This window comes from Gadus morhua, chromosome 9 (assembly GCF_902167405.1).
Source record: "Gadus morhua chromosome 9, gadMor3.0, whole genome shotgun sequence".
Taxonomy (NCBI): Eukaryota; Metazoa; Chordata; class Actinopteri; order Gadiformes; family Gadidae; genus Gadus; species Gadus morhua.
Genome location: NC_044056.1, coordinates 10,637,536 through 10,657,535, shown reverse-complemented (window position 1 = coordinate 10,657,535; position 20,000 = coordinate 10,637,536). Strand labels below are relative to the sequence as shown.

Sequence of the window (20,000 nt, the reverse complement as noted above, 5' to 3'; positions counted from 1 at the left end):
CGGCAGACGCCAGCTGCAGCGGTGTGTCCGCTGTGCTCTCCTGTCCGTTCCTCACGGCCGCTCCCTCGACACTCGCCCCCGCATCCAGGAGGAGCTGGGGGAGAGAGAGAGGGAGAGAGAGAGAGAGAGAGAGAGAGAGAGAGAGAGAGAGAGAGAGAGAGAGAGGGGGAGAGAGAGAGAGAGAGAGGTCCAGGGTTACAATAACCATCTGTTGCTCCATGCTGTTTGACATAATGTGTGTAGTGCCTTCTCCTAGCAAGACTCCAGACTACACACTGGCTGTGCTGGAAGTAAGGCCAGTGTGTGTGTAGTCCAGTATGTGTGTGTAGTCCAGGGCCTTCTTTGGAGCTGTGAAGCTTACTGTAGCCTACACTGTAGCCACTGTAGGCTACACTGCATACAGGTCACATAGTTATGACAGTAGTATGACCGTGTGTTTGGGTGTGTGTGTGTGTGTGTGCATTTGCGCGTGGGTCCGTTTTCCTGTGTGTGTGTGTGGTGTATGTGTGCCTGTTCGTGTACATGTACATGCATGTGTGTGCGTGTATGTGCGTGTGTGTGTATATGTGTGTGTGTTACCTGCACGACTGAGATGTGTCCGTGCAGGACGGCGTAGGTGAGGGCGGCCCAGTGCCGGCTGTCGGGATGGACCGAGGGGTGTTTGGAGGAGCAGGGGGGCACCTGGAGACACACACACACACACACACACACACACACACACACACACACACACACACACACACACACACACACACACACACACACACACACACAAGCACACACACAATAAAAGCCTGCACGCTACAAAATCGTATGGATATGGCAGAATATGTATTTATAAAACACTAATTAATAGTAATTTCAAAGATCTAGAGAATATTGCAGATGAGCTCATAAGAGATAACTACCGTACACAAAGACATTTATGAACAAATACAAAGGTCAAGAAAAACTTTTAAACAAAGAATTAAATAAAGACATTCTAAAGCAATAAAGACATCCACATGAACGACACCAAGAGGAAGAGGAAATAAAGGGTGGTTAAGATAACATTAGTTTGGTAGAGAGAGAGAGAGAGAGAGAGAGAGAGAGAGAGAGAGAGAGAGAGAAAGAGAGAGAGAGTGTACTACCGTACACAAAGACATTTATGAACAAATACAAAGGTCAAGAAAAACTTTTAAACAAAGAATTAAATAAAGACATTCTAAAGCAATAAAGACATCCACATGAACGACACCAAGAGGAAGAGGAAATAAAGGGTGGTTAAGATAACATTAGTTTGGTAGAGAGAGAGAGAGAGAGAGAGAGAGAGAGAGAGAGAGAGAGAGAAAGAGAGAAAGAGAGAGAGAGAGAGAGAGAGAGAGAGAGAGAGAGAGAGAGAGAGAGAGAGAGAGAGAGAGAGAGAGAGAGAGAGAGAGAGAGAGCGAGAAAGACATACACAATACTTTTAAAACAAAGAATGAAGTAAAGACGAAGACGAAGGTCGGGGTGACTCAGATAACAGTAGTTTAGTGTTTTACCGCCACGTCGAGGTTGGCCCCGGCATCGATCAGCATCTGGACCAGGGCCTCGTCCCCGGCCGAGCAGGCGTACATCAGGGGGGTCATGCCCTGGTCGTCCATGCTGTTGACCCCCTCCGGTCCCAGCAGGGCGATGGCCTGGCTGATCAGGTCGGTGCGGCCGCAGTTCAGCATCCTGAAGCCCAGGTCCAGGTGGAACTTGTCGGTGGCGGCCCGGGCATCCAGACGCTTGAAGGAGCTGAAGCAGCACTCGGGTCTGGGTGGGACAGACAGCAGGGTAAATGGTAAATGGACTGCATTTATATGGCGCTTTTATCTGAAACGCTTTATAATATTGCCTAACATTTACTCATTCATGCGCACATTCAAACACCAACGGCGCTGTCATCCATGCAAAGAAACAGCCCGCTCGTACGGAGCAGTTAGGGTGAGGTGCTTCGCTCAGGGACACCTCGACACTCCGAGCCGGGGATCAAACTAGCAACCTTGCGGTTACCAGCCGACCCACTCTACCTCCTGAGCTACTGCCGCCAAGCAGGCGACCATGAGTCACACTCTGACCACACACTGACCCCCAGTTGGGGAGCTACAGGACAGACAGCACAACCCTTACATTTTACATTTCCATTGAGGGCGTTTAGCAGACACTTTTATACAAAGCAACTTACAATGAGTACATTTGTCAGAAGAAAGAGAAACAACAATATATCACTGTCGGTGCAGTGAGGATGTTCATAGAATCAAGGGCCAAGCACCAACAATCGCTAGGTTAACCCATCCCCCATATACAACAAAGACAGCAAGGATAAGAATCTATGCAATGCTAAGTACTATTGTTAAGTGCCAGGATGTACAACATACATTAAGTGCAGTGTGTGTCTCTCTCTCTCTCTCTCACGCACAATAAGATTCAGAATAACATAATTTCTTTGATCACTCACTTGAGCTGTCTCGGCTCGCAGTCCAGTCCAGGGAGGAGCTGTCTGGCAGTCTGTCTGACGTCATCGCTGTCCACCAATAGGCTGCGGCGGTGCTCCGCGTGAACGATGGCCACTCGCATCCACTCCATGAGGGGCGGGAGCAGCAGGAAGGGCCTGGGAGGGGAGGGAGGGCACGTTAGGTAACCCGTGTGGAGCCAGATCTGTGCTGCACGCCCCCTAGTGGCTGCCACGCTCCACCTCGACCTGGGTACCTTGATTGCTCAATGTGAAACAGGGGTGCAGCCTCACCCAGCCCCAGATCCCAGTCAGCCTGGGTCAGTAAGGTGATGCAGCTTACATCAGCCTTCATCAACAGAAACTCCCCAACTAGATTACCACTTTAAGCTGACCACTCGAGTATCGATGTTTTGTTTTGTCTGCTATGCGTGAAGCATTTTTGGGTGTCCCTTGAAAGATTATATTTAAATCAAATTTAATCTTATCATTATGATTATTAATCGACATTATGGATGACATGAATGGTTTCTATTTAATGGACTGGTTTTCTGTGATGAATCTGTTCAGCGTGATAATCACACATGCCTCCCAGAATGAAGATTATTTGATTAGAATCCATCTCTCTGAAGTCAAACACACATGTGTGCGCTGCAAACACACAAACACACACTCCCTAACATATTTTCATCTCTCTCTCGCCCAGCTCTCTCTCTCTCTCTCTCTCTCTCTCTATCTCTCTCTCTCTCTCTCTCTCTCTCTCTCTCTCTCTCTCTCTCTCTCTCTCTCTCTCTCTCTCTCTCTCTCTCTCTCTCTCTCTCTCTCTCTCTTTAGTCACACTTCTCCCCCTCTAATCACTCCATTAAACAGCTGATATACGGCTAATGAGGCTAAGTGCTAGCTAGCTGTCTGGCATTAGCTCCCTTTCCCCATGTGTTGATTCACTGCAGCAGTGAACAATAGCACATTACGGTTCAGTGACCGCGGTTTTCCTTTGATCCTGCCAAGCATCGTTGTACTAATGAGTGTTTGAGAGGTGTCTCCCTGTTATCTCTCTCTCTCACACACACACACACACACACACACACACACACACACACACACACACACACACACACACACACACACACACACACACACACACACACACACACACACACACACACACACACACACACACACACCAACCAACTGTTTTGCTCTTTTTGGCACTATCTTCAATTGATTTCCTTGTTTTTTTGTTTAACCGTCATAAATACAGATGTAGAAACACACACGCATACAGTGCCCACCACTCAACCAACATGCTCTACAACACACACACACACACACACACACACACACACACACACACACACACACACACACACACACACACACACACACAATAAAAGCACAAACACACACACACACACACACACACACACACACACACACACACACACACACACACACACACACACACACACACACACACACACACACACACACACACACAGAGACAGCTTTATGTACACATAAACATTGAGCACTAACATTCACGTTGGATTCTTTAAGGGTTGTGATTACTGTTAATGAGCACTGGGACCCCTGCTGGATCGTTTATTTTCCACACTGAATAGCCTTGAAATCTGCACAGCAGGTTCCCCTGTATTTAACTACAATCCCTCTCTCTCTGTCTCTCACTCTGTCTGTCTCTCTCTCTCGCATTCTGTCGCTCCGTCTCTCCGTTTCACTCTCTCTCTCTCCCTCCCTTGTTCTCTCTCTTTCTCTTACCCTCTCTCTCTCTCTCTCTCTCTCTCTCCCTCCCTCTCTTTCTGGGATGTCCTGTAGATGGTCGTTGGGGTCATATGTGTCCTTAGTGCTCTGTCTGTCTGTGAGTGCCGGGAGGGGGGATGGAGGTGATAAGGAGGACCGTTGGTGGCGGTTTGTAAATCAGATGCCCCGGGCTCCACTCCTCTCCTTCATTTGACTGTGTTATCAAAGTATGTAAATAGGTACTGTTTTTGCCGTTATACGTTTATATGGGTTGTGGTATAAATATATGTGTGTATGTGTGTGCCTGTATAAATGTGTCTGTGTCATGGTGTGTCTGAGTAGACCATAAATGTGTGTATGTATGTCAGGGTCTGTGTGAGTGTTTGTGTGTCTTTTGATGTGTGTTTCTCTGAGTGTTTTTTCGTCTGTCTATGTGTGTGTGTTTATGCGCGTGGGCTATATATTTGTGTATCAATGTCAGTGTCTTTGTGTGTGTGAGTGTGTGTGTGTGTATCTGTGTGTATACTCGCGTGTGTGTGTTGCCCTCGGGCTGCCATTCTCCTCTTTTACAACAGTCATGCTCGCAGCCATGCAGACCATATTGGCACTTAGCTGTGAGTTAGAGCAGCCCAGTCTGCCGGGCAGGGTTAATGCATCAAGGATCCATCATAATGCCCCCGCTCTGCCCCACACCGGCCCCAGCTCCAGGGGAGGAGAGGGGGAGGAGAGGGGGGAGAGAGGGGAGGAGAGGGGAGAAGAGAGGAAGAGAGGAGAGCAGAGGATGGGAGAGGAGAGGAGAGGAGAGGAGAGGAGAGGAGAGGAGAGGAGAGGAGAGGAGAGGAGAGGAGAGGGGAAGAGAGGAGAGCAGAGGAGATGAGAGGAGAGGAGAGGAGAGGAGAGGAGAGGAGAGGAGAGGAGAGGAGAGGGGATAAGAGAGGAAAGGAGAGGAGAGGATAGGAGAGGAGTGGGGGGGGGGGGGGAGAGCAGCTCGATGGAGCTCGTAAAGGAGGGGAAACGCTAACGGCCCGTCCTCCTTTGAAGTCGTAATGGAAACCAAATACTAGCTAACGTTAAATCAGCGGTGATGTGTGTGATTGTTTGCGTGTTTGTGTGTGTGTGTGTGCGCGTGTGTGTGTGTTTTATGATGTTGAGTATGGACCAAAAATTGCCGTTTCATCGCACGACCCACCAGATCACAGCATGTGTGTGGTGTGTGTATGTGAGTGAGTGAGTGAGTGAGTGAGTGAGTGAGTGAGTGAGTGAGTGAGTGAGTGAGTGAGTGAGTGAGTGAGTGAGTGAGTGAGTGAGTGATGGGTGTGTGTGTGTGTGTGTGTGTGTGTGAGTGAGTCTGTGTGCAGGGTTCTTTGGGTAGGAGTTTATTAGTGGTCAAACCAAAGCTTTCTTCTTCTCTATGATGAAAGACTGGACAGACCCAACATGTCCACTACACACACACACTCTCTCTCACACAAACACATAACCACACCCACTCATAGACACACAGAATCTCTCTGTCAAACACAGACACATACACACACAAATACACACACACACACATACAGAATCTCTCTGTCACACAAACAAACACCTACACCCACACCCAGACCCACACACACACACAGAATCTCTGTCTCTCACACACACACACACACACACACACACACACACACACACACACACACACACACACACACACACACACACACACACACAGACACACAGACACACACACACACACACACACACACACACACACACACACACACACACACACACACCACACACACTCCTTCCCCATGGCCGGTTCCTGCCCCGGGGGCTACATCAAAGACGGGTGCCTTCTAGACCCTGAAATTAGATAGCGCTGGTGGCTAGCCAACTGACCTGACCTGTGCTAACACCATACACTCCGAGACCAGCAGGGACACACACACACACACACACACACAAATGCAGACACACATCACACACACACACACACACACACACACACACACACACACACACACACACACACACACACACACACACACACACACACACACACACACACACACACACACACACACACACACATACATACATAAAACACTTAAACAGGTTCAAACGCAGGCATTGGGGCTGGAGCGTTTTAAACGTTAACTTTGATTCATGGCCACGTTTTCTCCACCACCTGGTCGGCCATAAAACGGCAGTTGGTGCACATTTTGGTCAGGTGTGTGGTTGTTTGTGTGTGTGTGTGTGTTTGAATGTGTGTGTGTGTATGTGTGTGGTTCTGTTTGTGTTTGTGTTTGAATGTGGGTGCGTGTGTTTGTGTGCATGTGTGTGTGTGTGTGAGTTTGAAACCTGCTAAACCTGAACAGCCTCACCCCAGGTGGTGAGATCAGACATGCTGCCCTGGCCCTAAATCCTGCACACTAACGAATCCTCCATGTTCACGTTGAACATCTCATAAGACGCGACACGACTCCCACATGGGAAACGATCTCCTTTCCACCAAAAAAAGTCTGGTAATAGTTCGCATTTCTGCAACCCCTGCATCCACCCTAAACCTAAACCCTGTATTGTACACTATGTTACAGTGCCAGATGTGTATACAGGGGGTCCGCACATGGGCCTGCTGAGCCCTTTCCATCAGATATCCCAGCCAGACCCCCCCCCCCCCCCCCACAGGGCAGCCAGGGTTCAAGGGTCAGCACCGCTACGGCGAAACACGACCCCCTCTGCAGCCCCCCCCGAGGGGAAGTGAACCCATATCAGAGCGTGTATCTGCAGTCAGAAGTCACGTCCGTACGCCCGTATCGCTCAGACTCATCTCGCCCGGGACCCCGGACCCCCCCTGACCCTCTGGGTGGTCCCGTCTTTACGATAAGGAGTTCCTTCTTCTGAGGGGAAAATGCCATTAGCGTATCGTAAATAGTTAAAACGTTTTCTACACTTTCTACGCTCGGCGGGCGTCTTCTGGCGCTGTGATGATGACATCTGGGTGTGGTGTGGAGCCGGCAAACGCTTTGCTGTTCGCTCTTTATTTGATTCCTGCTCTCACTCGTGTGCTGTTTCAGATCACGGAGCGAAGCCGTATGTGTTGCAGCGACTGAGGCACATGGTGTAAAGGCAGCGAACGCAGAGCACACAGAGCAACTGCAGCCAGCCCCGTCCCACACTGGTGGGACACTTACACTACAACACAGGCAGGCACACACACGTACAGACACACGCGCGCACACATGCACACAAAGAAATCACAGACACAGACCCACGCACACACACACAAATGCATGCAAACAGACACACACACACGCACGTACACAGACACTCACACGCACCCAAAAACACAGAAGCAGACAAACGCAGAGTCATACCAAAGGGTATGTGTGCCTGAAACAAACACGCATGCACACACGCTCAAACGCGCACACACACACACAGACTGGCAGAGTTATACCAAAGGGAGTGTGTGTGTCTGAAACCTGCTGACTGCTCAGTATAAACATTATGGTAGGAGACGCGGCGCACATGAGTTACGCAACACATTGTTTTCTTTACGACGTTTGATCAGCCCTTCCTGGAAGAGAAGCGGCGGCCATGACTCAGGAGAGAGGCATGCCGGTCGCCGGGGCAACAGCCAAACACCGGCCAGGCCCGCGGACGATCCGCGTGACCTTCAGCGGAAGGCCGTGTGCAGAGGTCAGCAGAGGCCCACCAGAAATGTCCTAACAGGGACGGGGAGGGGATGGGCTCAGCTGAGCATCTCCAACCTCTGGACAATACTGCGCATTGTGCTCCTCCAATAAAGGTCACATCCTCCAAACAGATCTATTCTTAAAGTGCTCGCACACGGACACACACAACACAACAAACACACACGCACACACAGCTGGAGAATCAGGGCCAGAAGGACGCCTCATGTTCGGCCACTGGGTGGTGTTAGGGAGGTGTAAAGGCACCACCAGGCCTGTATGGCCCCCTGGGTGGTGTTAGGGAGGTGTAAAGGCACCACCAGGGCTGTACGGCCCCCTGGGTGGTGTTACAGTGGGGTTAGGGCGGTGTAGAGGCACCACCAGGCCTGTACGGCCCCCTGGGTGGTGTTACGGTGGGGTTAGGGCGGTGTAGAGGCACCACCAGGCCTGTACGGCCCACTGGGTGGTGTTGCCGTAGTTAAGGTGTTGTGGAGGGCCCACTGGGTGGTTGGTAGGGTTAGGGTGGTGTGGAGGGCCCACTGGGTGGTTGGTAGGGTTAGGGTGTAGTGGAGGGCCCACTGGGTGGTTGGTAGGGTTAGGGTGGTGTGGAGGGCCCACTGGGTGGTTGGTAGGGTTAGGGTGTAGTGGAGGGCCCATTGGGTGGTGCTGGTGGGGTTAGTGTGGTGTGGAGGGCCCAATGGGTGGTGGTGGTGAGGTTAGGGTGGTGTTGAGGGCCCACTGGGTGGTGCTGGTGGGGTAAGTGTGGTGTGGAGGCCCACTGGGTGGTGCTGGTGGGGTTAGTGTGGTGTGGAGGGCCCAATGGGTGGTGGTGGTGGGGTTAGTGTGGTGTGGAGGGCCCAATGGGTGGTGGTGTTGAGGTTAGGGTGGTGTTGAGGCACCACCTCACCAGCACTGCTGGTGGTGGGGTTAGGGCGCCGTGGAGACCCACTGGGTGGTGGTAGGCTCAGAGTGGTCTCAAGGCACCAACTGGCATTCTTCCCCAGAACAAACACAGAGCCATGAGCAGGTAATGGGAGAGGAGCAGCGGTGTCTTCGTGTTCACAGAGACCCCCCCAGCAGACACCTTAGCAGACAGCGCTGACGGAATTAAAGGCTGTTAGCGCCTGCTAAACCGCGTAATGACCCGTCTTAAGTCTAATTCCCCCCTTTGCGCCGCGGTTCCCTGCGTGGCGACACCTGGGTGACGGCCCCTCTATCTGTCATTGGGCTGGGAACCTGCTCTTTCATCAGTCGATGAGGTCGGACGCTTGTGTATTCAAGAGCGCTCGACGCCGCTTTGAGTTGCTTGGTGGCTGAATTGTGATAAAATTACTCCAGACATGTTTTGATTTTAATAATGTATTTAAATGTTTGCATGAATTTTGTTAATGTGATAAAAGTCAACACTCTTCGAAAAATACTAATTGGCTTTGCATATTTTTGCCCATACCCTTTTTGTTAACCTAATAAGAGTAATCAATGCACATCAGTGCAGCGAAGGTTAGCAGGAGTTAGCTTACCTAATAAGAGTAATCGCTGTACTACTGTATAATGATTACTCTTATTAGGTTAGCTAAATGGGTTACTATCTAATAACACTATTAGCTACAGGTGTTGAAGTCACACCTCTTTAAGCTAACCTAATAATGCTATTCATGATGTCTAGTCATGACTCATGAGGGGGTTTGAAACCCATGTCCTCAGACTACCTGCAGGACGCCCAATCACCCTTACCTGCTCTTCAATAACTTCATTAAGCTCCATGTCACAAAAGCAAGCAAGCAACCAATGTTAGGCGACTAAATAGTGCCCCGCCATTGGCTGAATGTGTCCACACACACATGCACACATGCACACAGACACTCACATACACACACACATGCACACACACACACACACACACACACACACACACACACACACACACACACACGCACGCACGCACGCACGCACGCAGACAGACAGACAGACAGACAGACAGACAGACAGACAGCATGTCTCCCTCCAGTCGAGGCACCCACCTCTCCTTGCTCAGGGCCATGCGGGGGGGGTCCAGGTTGGGGTTCTCCATGGACTCCATCTGGGGGCAGCGCAGGAAGTAGTAGAGCGTGTGGAGGGCGTCGGGCGACCAGGAGACGGCCTGCAGGGGGCGGGCGTGGCGCGCCGGGCTCTGCCCCCGCACCGAGCTCAGGCGCTGCATGTGGTGCATGGCCCGGGACACCAGGTCACCTGGGGGAGACGGGGGAGACGGGGGAGACGCATTAACAAACAGTCCAAACAGCTCTTCTGAATTGGGTTCAACTATGAAAAACTGAAAGCGGGAGGGAGGGAGAGGGGGAGGGAGAGGGGGAGAGAGAGAGAATAGGGGTGAGAGAGTGGGAGGGCAGAGAGAATGGGGGGAGAGAGAGGAGGAGGGTGAGAGAATTGGAGGGAGAAAAAATGGGGGGAGAGAGGGGGAGGGAGGGAGAGAGGGGAGGAGGGAGAGAATGGGGGAGAGAGAGGAGGGAGAGAGGGGAGAGAGAGAATGGGGGGCAGGGAGAGAGTAAGAAAATATTCTTTACTAGGAGATGTAGTGGAAAAGTAGATATTTTCTTAACTCATTTAGTTTATTGATCTTAGCACACGGTTCGATATCATTTAACTCGCTGAGTTCAACGACCAATAGGAGTCCTCTATTTTGTGCAACATCCTGACAAGATTCGGTTAGCTCCACAGTAATAACTAGATGTATCGTGAGACTGGGCCTATGGACTCAGCCCCCTGGGGTGGAGGAGCTCTACTGCACATGCTCAGAACTCGAGCCCGGGAGTCCAGCCAGAGGGAACGTTTGCCATGGCCAGCGGGAGCGAGTGAAGCTACCATAGGGCCTTGGGTCAAAGGCCCTACAGTCCTAAACAGCCTGCCCCCTCCCCCGTCAGAGGGGGCTGGGGGGGTTCATGTCATTAGCAGAGCCATTAACAGTGGGCATAGCCGCCTAAACAGCCATTCATCTGTAAACACTGGAGGGGTTAATGTTGTGACCTGCCCTCTAATTACCGTCAGCTGGTCATCTACTGACAGTCCCTGATCACCCAGCGACACTGATGCGTGTGTGTCATGCATACGTTATGTGTGTTTGTTTTGTGTGTGTATTATCTACTTTATGTGCATTTGTATTATGTCTGTGCTATCTACTTTATACGCGTTTGTATATGTACGTAACCTTTATTTGCGGAATGAGATTATTCATGCATGAACGCATTCTTCATAATCGTTTTCAGTAATAATTTTGATTGCATTACAGAAATGTTTGGCATCCTTTGTACTCCAAACGTATTCTATTTGATGCTATATAGAGCTGTGCAATTGTAAAAGAGATACCCCCCTCCCCCCTCCCTCGATGAATCAGGCCATCTGAATCAGAAAGGAGAGCAGAGTGGACGAAACCTTAAGTTCAGCTCGGTCTCAGACGGCCTGTAAGTGTGTTGGAGTTCTCGCGGTTAGTATCTTCATTGAAAACACACTGGTGTGTTGAGATAGAGTACAGGAAACGTCTCGCTATCAGAATAAACTCTGGCATGCAGAGTTCAGAGAGGAACAACTAGTAACTTATTATAAAGGGGCAGACCCAGTCAAACTCAGATAAACACACACACACAGGGGAGAGATAGGGGGAGATAAGGGAGGGAGGATGAGGACAGCATCCTGGTGTTTGAGGGGGTATGAGTCACAAGGAAAGGACTAGTTTAGTTGGATCAGGGAAGAGTTGGGGAGGACAAAAGAGGGGAGAGACAGAGAGAGAGAGAGAGGGAGGGAGGGAGGGAGGGAGGGAGGGAGGGAGAGAGAGCGTGAGAGAGAGAGGGAGAGGGAGACAGAGCCAGAGCAAGAGAGAGTGAGAGGAAGAGTGAGAGAGCGATAGAGACAGAGAGGGCGAGCAAAAGAGAGAAAGAGAGACAGACAGAGTGAAGGAGAGAGAGAGACAGAGAAGAAAGAGCAGGAGAGAGAGAGAAAGAGAGAGAGGGCGAGAGGAAGGGCGAGAGAGGGAGAGGGCGAGAGAGTGGGCAAGAGAGAGAGAGAGAGAGAGAGAGAGAGAGTGGGCAAGAGAGAGAGAGAGAGAGAGAGAGAGAGAGAGAGAGAGAGAGAGAGAGAGAGAGAGAGAGAGAGAGAGAGAGAGAGAGAGAGAGAGAGAGAGAGAGAGAGAGAGAAGGTGATTGCCCTGTTGGGTGGGCGATCATGTGACTCTGATTTGAAAAATGATCCCGGGTTAATTTCTGACTGGATTTAGTCCAAGGATATGGAAGAAGCAGGGCATTAGTGTGAGCCTGCACATGTGTGTGTTTGTGTGTGTGTGTGTGTGTGTGTGTGTGTGTGTGTGTGTGTGTGTGTGTGTGTGTGTGTGTGTGTGTGTGTGTGTGTGTGTGTGCGTGTGTGTGTGTGTGTGTGAGCTTTGATAATTAATGGGCTGGTGGTGCTTGTCATGGTGGGGCTGGTAGTTGTGGTGGAGGGTCCCCACTTAAAACTGAAGGGCCTCCTTTGTCTCTTCCCTAGCAGTGCCATCGTCTCCAGGGGGTCTCCAGGAATTATACCCAGACCGAGAGTGCCTCTGCCTGGGTTCCCAGCCTGGCTAGAGCCCCAAGGCTCTGCTGGTCTCCAGCACTGCTGGATGAGCATCAGAAGTTCCTTCCAAAGACACCCGATGAAGAGAGGAGAAGAGAGGAGAGGGGGGGTCCGGTTTGGTTCTGCCTTGGCTTCGTCCACATGGCGCGGCGATGTTGAAAACATTTCGCCAACTGGGAGAGGGGTAGCGGAGCTCAGAGAACGGAGATCGTAAACAGCTGATATGATTAATTCCTAACGTCTCCACGAAGCCCTCCGAGGGGAAGGGGAAAGCGGGCCCGCCTGCCGACGGACCTCGCTGCGCTATAATCGGATCATGCGAACGGCTCGTTCGACGCGGGACCCCCCGCTCAGGGCCGCTGGCTGGGGGCCTGGACTTCATTTCCTGGGGTTCTCAGAGGCCTCCTCCTGAATCCGTAAAGTCCTTCTCCGCTGTGGAGGGGCGTACTCGCTCGCTGCTTCCCAGGGACGGCCGAGGTCACAACATCTCGTGGTGTTGTGTTGTACTTTCCTTAATCTTGTGCGTTATCATCAGATGTTGCCGTGGATTTGATATTTCATACACAGCATTGAACCTAGGTCAAAGGTCAAATGGAACGAAGCTAATCGCCGCAACCTTGCAGCAAATGATCTCCGTAAACAAGGGTATCAGCTGGTGAACACACACCTTCACATTGGTGTGTGTGTGTGTGTGTGTGTGTGTGTGTGACGCGTGTGTGTGTTCGTGCATGTGTGCATGTACGTGGGCACAGACATGCACGCCCACGTACACACACACACACACACCCTCACGTACACAAACACACACACACACACACATACCCTAACGGACACAGTGAAATACAAACACTCACACACTTTCACACACGCATGCGTGCGTGCGTCTAGGTAAACCTGACTGTATGTAATCTAAGTCACGGGGGGCTTCCAGTGTGTATAGAGGACTTGTGAGGGGTACCAGACCCGGCCCGGCCCAGCCCAGGCCCAGCCTCGCCCTCCGGTACCGTAGGACCCACCGGTACAAAGGGACCACTGAGCGGATGGGGGTACAGAGGGAGCCTGTTGCCGCGGCGATGTGGCGATGGTGTTCTTAATGCCCCTTTAACGAGTTCTCCTCTCTCACATGAACGTGGCGTTGTGCCCCGGGAACAGACCAGCAGAGTGTTTGGTTCATCTGGAGAGGGAACTCACCCCCCAGCGAGACGCACACCCCCCCCCCCTGGCTGGCTCCCCCCTGCTCTCCCACACACACCCAACCACTCCCCAAGCTCCTTCCACACCTCCCAGCCTCCTTCAACTAGAACCCCACCCCCCACCACACACACGCACGCACACACACACACACACATACTCACTCACACACACACACACACACACACACACTAACGTACAAACACTCACATACACACTCATGTACACACACTCACAGTTGCGTACACACACATACACACTAATGTACACACACACACACACACACGTCACACACACACACACACACACACACACACACACACACACACACACACACACACACACACACACACGTCACACACACACACACACACACACACACACACACACACACACACACACACACACACACACACACACACACACACACACACACACACACTCTACCTCCACTACCTCCAGTGAAAGCAGGCCGCTGGTACACAGAAGTAGTAGTACAGTAGCATACAGTAGAGTAAAGCAGAGTACAGCAGAGTTGTACAGCATGTGTGAGCAGGGCCCGGTTCCTGGGACACTCCCCCCACTGTGTGTTCTACATCTCACAGTGCCCCCAGAAGAAGAGCAGACACAACACAGACGGGGAATGCAAAGAAGAATGCAAAGCGAGGCCGGGAGACAGAGATCCCCCGGAGCAGAGCGCTGTTATCTCCTCATCCTTCAGACTCCACAAAGTGCGCTGATAAGATAAGAGAGGATCAAGTGAGACACACAATGGGCCGGCAGGGAGAGTGACAGAGCCGTTAGCGTATCACAGCCCTCCAGCCGTCTGCAGCTCTGGGGGGCTGTGATAACGGGCTGCTGGTGGGACGCCCTCTGATTTGGTTTTAGTTTGCAGACGGTACGGGGACATGTTAGGGAGTGCTTATGGTGTTTTCTTTGCTAAGGAGCGGTTTGAGTTGATATCTCTGCTGGCAGATGAACGTTGGTGCAGAGCCGTTGGAACAGCTGTCACGCGCTCTCGCTTTGTGTTGGGCGCCTTTCAGTTTCACCAATACGACTTCTGAAGTCAACAGGAAACAACAGGGTTCAGAAGAAGAGAGCAAGACGGAAGGCACTATCTGAAAGGTCTCTCTCTCTCTCTCTCTCTCTCTCTCTCTCTCTCTGTCTCTCTCTCTGTCTCTGTGTCTGTCTCACACACACACACCCTGTCACTCTCTCTGTCTGCCTGTCTCTCTCTCCCACATATTGTCTCTCTTTCTGTTTGTCTGTCTGCCTGTCTCTCTCTCTCACTCACACACACACACACACACACTGTCTCTCTCTGTTCGTCTCTCTCTCTCTCTCTCTCTCTCTCTCTCTCTCTCTCTCTCTCTCTCTCTCTCTCTCTCTCTCTCTCTCTCTCTCTCTCTCTCTCTCTCTCTCTCTCTCTCTCTCTCTCTCTCTCTCTCTCTCTCACACTAACACCGGGCGTCCACTCACTGAGCTCGGAGATGCTGCCCACGCAGGTGGCCAGCAGTGACTGCTCCAGGGTGCGGAGCTCCAGCTGGGCGTAGGCGTCCTCTCGGCTCTCCACGGCCGCCTGCTGGCCCTCCGTGTAGGGGCTGAAGTGGGCTGGGAGGGACAGCACGCCTGGGGGAGGGAGAGAGGGAGATATTAGGACTGGCGATCAACTGTTTGGACTGATCACCCGAAGGGGAGCTGTCGATTCACACAAACACACTCATGTACGTGTGTGTTTGTCCATGCGTCTGTGTGTGTGCGTGTGCATGCGTGTGCGTATCTATATGTGTGTGTGCGCCGTTTGAACAGCAACCCATACCAGCGAGGATAAATAAATACCAACAGACATCAGCAGGGGGGGATAACCTCCGCTGCTGCAGGATAAACAAACACGGATCAGCCAACTCAGACCCAGCATGTGTCTCAGGGTTTGACAACAAGGGGGGTAACCACAACACTGTCATCACTATAAACTACAAAACCACGGTTCTCTATTATATCATAGAGATATCGGCCTCCTAATGCAGAACAGACAGAGAACTGTCTTTTGGAGGTCTTCCACTAAGGAAGAGAGAGAAGGAGAACGAGAGCGAGAGCGAGAGAGAGAGATTTCATCCTCCTGTTCCATCCTTGTTCCAGTATATAGTGAGGGCTGGATCTAGCAGGTGGGGCAGCTAGTGTGAGGTCTGTATTGTGGTATGTGGACCAGCACTCTGGGTGTCAACACCCAGGGGTGGGGGAGAGAGGTCAGAGACCACCACCAGACACACACCAATGCCACCAGGCCCCTACATGGTCTTTATGTCCATCCACTTTTAAACAGCTCTTAAAACACGAGCGGGAGATAGGGTGTAAGGCAGGCTGCTCTAAAAGACAGAGAGAGAGAGAGGTGAGGGTTCTGAAAGCTAGATCTCTGATAGGGTGTGTGTGCGTAGGTCAATTTTGTAAAACAAGGAGAGATACGTTCTCATTGTGTCACTAGTTCACTGCTGCTTTAGTTTAATACGATCACAACCAAGGGATCTCATTTTGCAGACTCAAGGAAATCTTGGTGTGAGAATTGCATCAACATTCCTAGTCTTGTGTACAGTGAAAGCTAATAGTGGTTTCTCATGGGCAGTTACCTTTGACACACTGTGTCCAGAGGCCTTCAACACATTCAAAAGACACCTTGTGTATTCTCGGTTATTATCTGAGAACAATGAAAGCTCAGCTCATTAAGGAAGTGGATACTTCTGAGCTGGTGGCTGTCCACCCTGTTTGCTAATTATGGTGATTATAGCAGAAATGTAGTCTCCCAGCAATAGAGTCATTAGAATAACTGTGTAGTATCAGGGGTGTTGTGACCATGGCCTGTGGCTCTGTAGCCTGCTAGGCCTCTGATCTACGACTTGGCATATTGATTCTTGGTATTTTCCTTCCCCAGGACAGTGGGAGGAGGAGGAGAGCTGGCCAGGTTTAGCAGCTGAGACACAGTAACGCACAAGATGGCCTCCAGCTGATGGCCAAATGTTGAACTTTACTCTGGCAGGCCCCAGGCGAGCTCCAGGCCACAACAGGGAGAATCAGGACACAACACCGGCCCAAGGGGAGAGCATCTGGGCAGGGCCGGGGTGGTTCTGGGTGCCAGGGATGGAGGAGAATTTGTTTCCTGTTCTGTTATTCTTGCACTCCTCCCCTTCCTCTTTCAAAACTCCATTTCCATATTCCCCCAGTTGAAAAGAAGCAAGCCTCGCAATATTAAAGCATTGCTGATGCTGCACATGTACGAGATCTTTAGCAAATGAATACATTCCGATTTGCAGAAAAACACATGGTGTGTTGCTGTGAGAAGACAGCAAACAAAAATACAACGATTATATAACTTTATAGACACACGCACACACACACACACACACACACACACACACACACACACACACACACACACACACACAAAGACACAAACAAACACACACACACACACACACACACACACACACACACACACACACAGACACAGACACACACACACACACACACACACACACACACACACACACACACACACACACACACACACACACACACACACACACACACAAATCTTTGGTCCAATAGCACCGAGGATAGAGTCCTGACTTGCGGTTGAGTAGAAGTTTGAACAAAAAAATACAGAAAAGCAATGCAACTAAAGGACAGAATTAAAGTCCCTGCCTGTCTGTCTCTCTGTGTGTCTGTGTTTCTATCTATGTATTGCTGACTGGTCTGTGTGTACTCCCCATTACGGCACAATAGGAAGACCTCTTGCAGAACAGTACACTGCATAGTGCATTGTACAACACTCTGTAATTGATAGTATAAACCACTTGCGTTTGTGTATGCAAAGGCTAGTCCATACATTATCAGCATACAGGGATTATACTATTGATCGTGGTACACAATACAAATGAATATCCATGTACGCTTCAACAGAAGAACTGGTTCATAAGAAAGGAGTTGTGAGATTTTGTAAACCACGCATTCAGTTTTATTTTAACAAAAAACTGACCTCAGCCTCTGTTAGGGGAAAGCCAGACTCACTTATTGAATATTATTTCTTTCTCGAGGGCAACGACTTTACTTCACTTTTTCAATTTCCGTGAAATGTCCGAGCTTACATGAAGAGGAACTTCAACGTTGTGCTTGACATGTGTCCTGTTCTAAAAACCACCAGAAAGCAGGAAGACAGCTTCGGGAAACTCACTGCTCATTGTGAAGCCTAAAACGGGAATTCCCAAAAGCGACTTACAGTAAATGACTTGATTGTGAAACATCTTCACCACTCAGTGAAGTCATTTCAAACACAGGGAGCCGTCATGCGACGTTCATTCAAATAACATCCGGGGAGAATGTGTCAAAAGAAAGACCTCATGAGTCAGAAGAACTTTAGATCATACCACGCATATGTAAATACACACTTGGCCGTTCGTCATTATGATTCTCTGTTTGACAGCTACACCGCTTATAGAGAATATGACGATGATTCAACAAGACAGAATGAAAGCTACACTGCAAAAACCTGATATGTTGTTTCTCTTTCTTCTGACAAATGTACTTATTGTTAGTCGTTTTGGATAAAAAAGCGTCTGCTAAACTCCCTAAATGTAAATGTGAATGTAAATGTAAATGAAGAACATTCAGTCGACTCAGATTTCCATACTCATTCAAGGAAGTAAGATTTTCCCTGAATAAAAGCAACACCCATTAAACTCCTTTCCTGGACCCATAACAATGAGCGGTAATGTGTTCCCTGCTCTTTCAGACTGTATTTCCACGAGGCGATGCATCTTTCATTCTTAAAACACATTCCTTGGCTTCAGGAAGGTCGAATGCCAAGCCGTGAAGGCCTAATCTATCATCCATGAAGACCTCGCTGTTCCCGGTTCTCTGCTCTTCTCAAGGCAGCCCGGGCCTTCAGACATCACCACAGAACCAAATGGTTGCCACAGCCCCACCCTGAGCTGGCTCGCTCTGCACCCAGCCTCCGTCATCATGGTCCGGGGCCGCATCCGCAAGCCCTGGGCCCGCTACCAACACTGCTAATACTGGCACGCGTTGATGCTCCTGCACAGCATGCCTCTCAAACCACCACCACCACCACCACCACCACCATCATCGTCCTCATCATCCCCTGTTGGTGGGGTCCATGGTGAGAGGAGGAGCCCAGAGGACATGCTGGTTCCATGTGTAAAGAGATCGGTAAGAAACCATGTGTTGTTGTCGTTGGGTTGTAGAGTGTAGGATTGTAGGATTCCTGCACGAAATGTGGATGTGCCATTTCTTCCATGCATACACTACGCGCTGTACATAAGGGAATGCAGAGAGAGAGAGAGAAAGAGAGAGAGAGTGAGAGAGAGAGAGCAAGAGAGAGAGAGATAGGCAGAGAGAGAGATAGACAGAGAGAGAGAGAGAGAGAGAGAGAGAGAGAGAGAGAGAGAGAGAGAGAGAGAGAGAGAGAGAGAGAGAGAGAGAGAGAGAGAGAGAGAGAGAGAGAGAGAGAGAGAGAGAGAGCAAGCGAGGGGTCTGTGATGATTGGATTTCCATAGAGGGAGGGACCGTGAAGGAGAGGGGAATGCCGATGGGAGGACAGAAATACACCGAGACCCCGAGGGAGGACGGGGCCCGGCCCGGCCCGGCCCGGCCCGAGACATGGATTGGGGTTTGTGGTCGCCACGGTTACACCCCTGAGGTACACCATGCGGACGTCATGTGGGAATCCCGGCAGCGAGTCACAGCTGAGACTCATTATGGAGACAGAGGGGGGGGGGGGGGGGGGGGGGGGGGGGGGTCATGTCTGTCAAACACATCCCAGCCGCTGCTCTCTGCACTGGGACACAGCGTGCTCCTCCGACGTGGCAGGTACAATAAACCCTGGCGTGTCACGCTGAGCCTGAGTGTGTTTGACACACCGAGTCCGACTGGCGTGGGATCTCTGCAGCCAAACAAGTGACATCAGCGCAAAGTGTTATTCCAAGTAAAAGTATAAACCTCAAAGGCTGCGAGAGTGGATCCCAACGAGAGTACAGTCTATGTCGCGGGGTCGGCGGCCCTTGATTAGGTCTGTGTGTGAACCCCTCTCCCGTCTCTCTCTACGGCCGCACCCCTGGGACCTGTAACCTCATCGCTCCTCACAAGGGGTGGAAATGTAAACCTGCATTCCTTTACCATAATTGTGTCTGTGGGTGGCGCTTTGTTTGGTCTACTGGGAAGAGGGATGAGGGATGGAGGCCGCGCGCGCACGCGAGTGTGTGTGTGTGTGTGTGTGTGTGTGTGTGTGTGTGTGTGTGTGTGTGTGTGTG

The 20,000-nt window shown here is 50.8% G+C and overlaps 1 protein-coding gene across 1 annotated transcript in view; it reads right to left on the bottom strand.

Moving 5' to 3' along the window:
• abtb2b (ankyrin repeat and BTB (POZ) domain containing 2b) overlaps window positions 1-20,000 on the bottom strand; it is a 49,752-nt gene that overhangs the window by 6,588 nt on the left and 23,164 nt on the right. Inside the window, exons 2-7 of the mRNA XM_030365323.1 lie at window positions 15,160-15,309; window positions 9,915-10,122; window positions 2,462-2,614; window positions 1,521-1,776; window positions 580-681; window positions 1-94 (exon numbers count right to left, since the gene is read on the bottom strand). The exon at window positions 1-94 is cut by the window's left edge and continues 3 nt beyond it. Coding sequence (XP_030221183.1) covers window positions 1-94; window positions 580-681; window positions 1,521-1,776; window positions 2,462-2,614; window positions 9,915-10,122; window positions 15,160-15,309 — 963 coding nt within the window. The remainder of the gene's footprint in view (window positions 95-579; window positions 682-1,520; window positions 1,777-2,461; window positions 2,615-9,914; window positions 10,123-15,159; window positions 15,310-20,000) is intronic.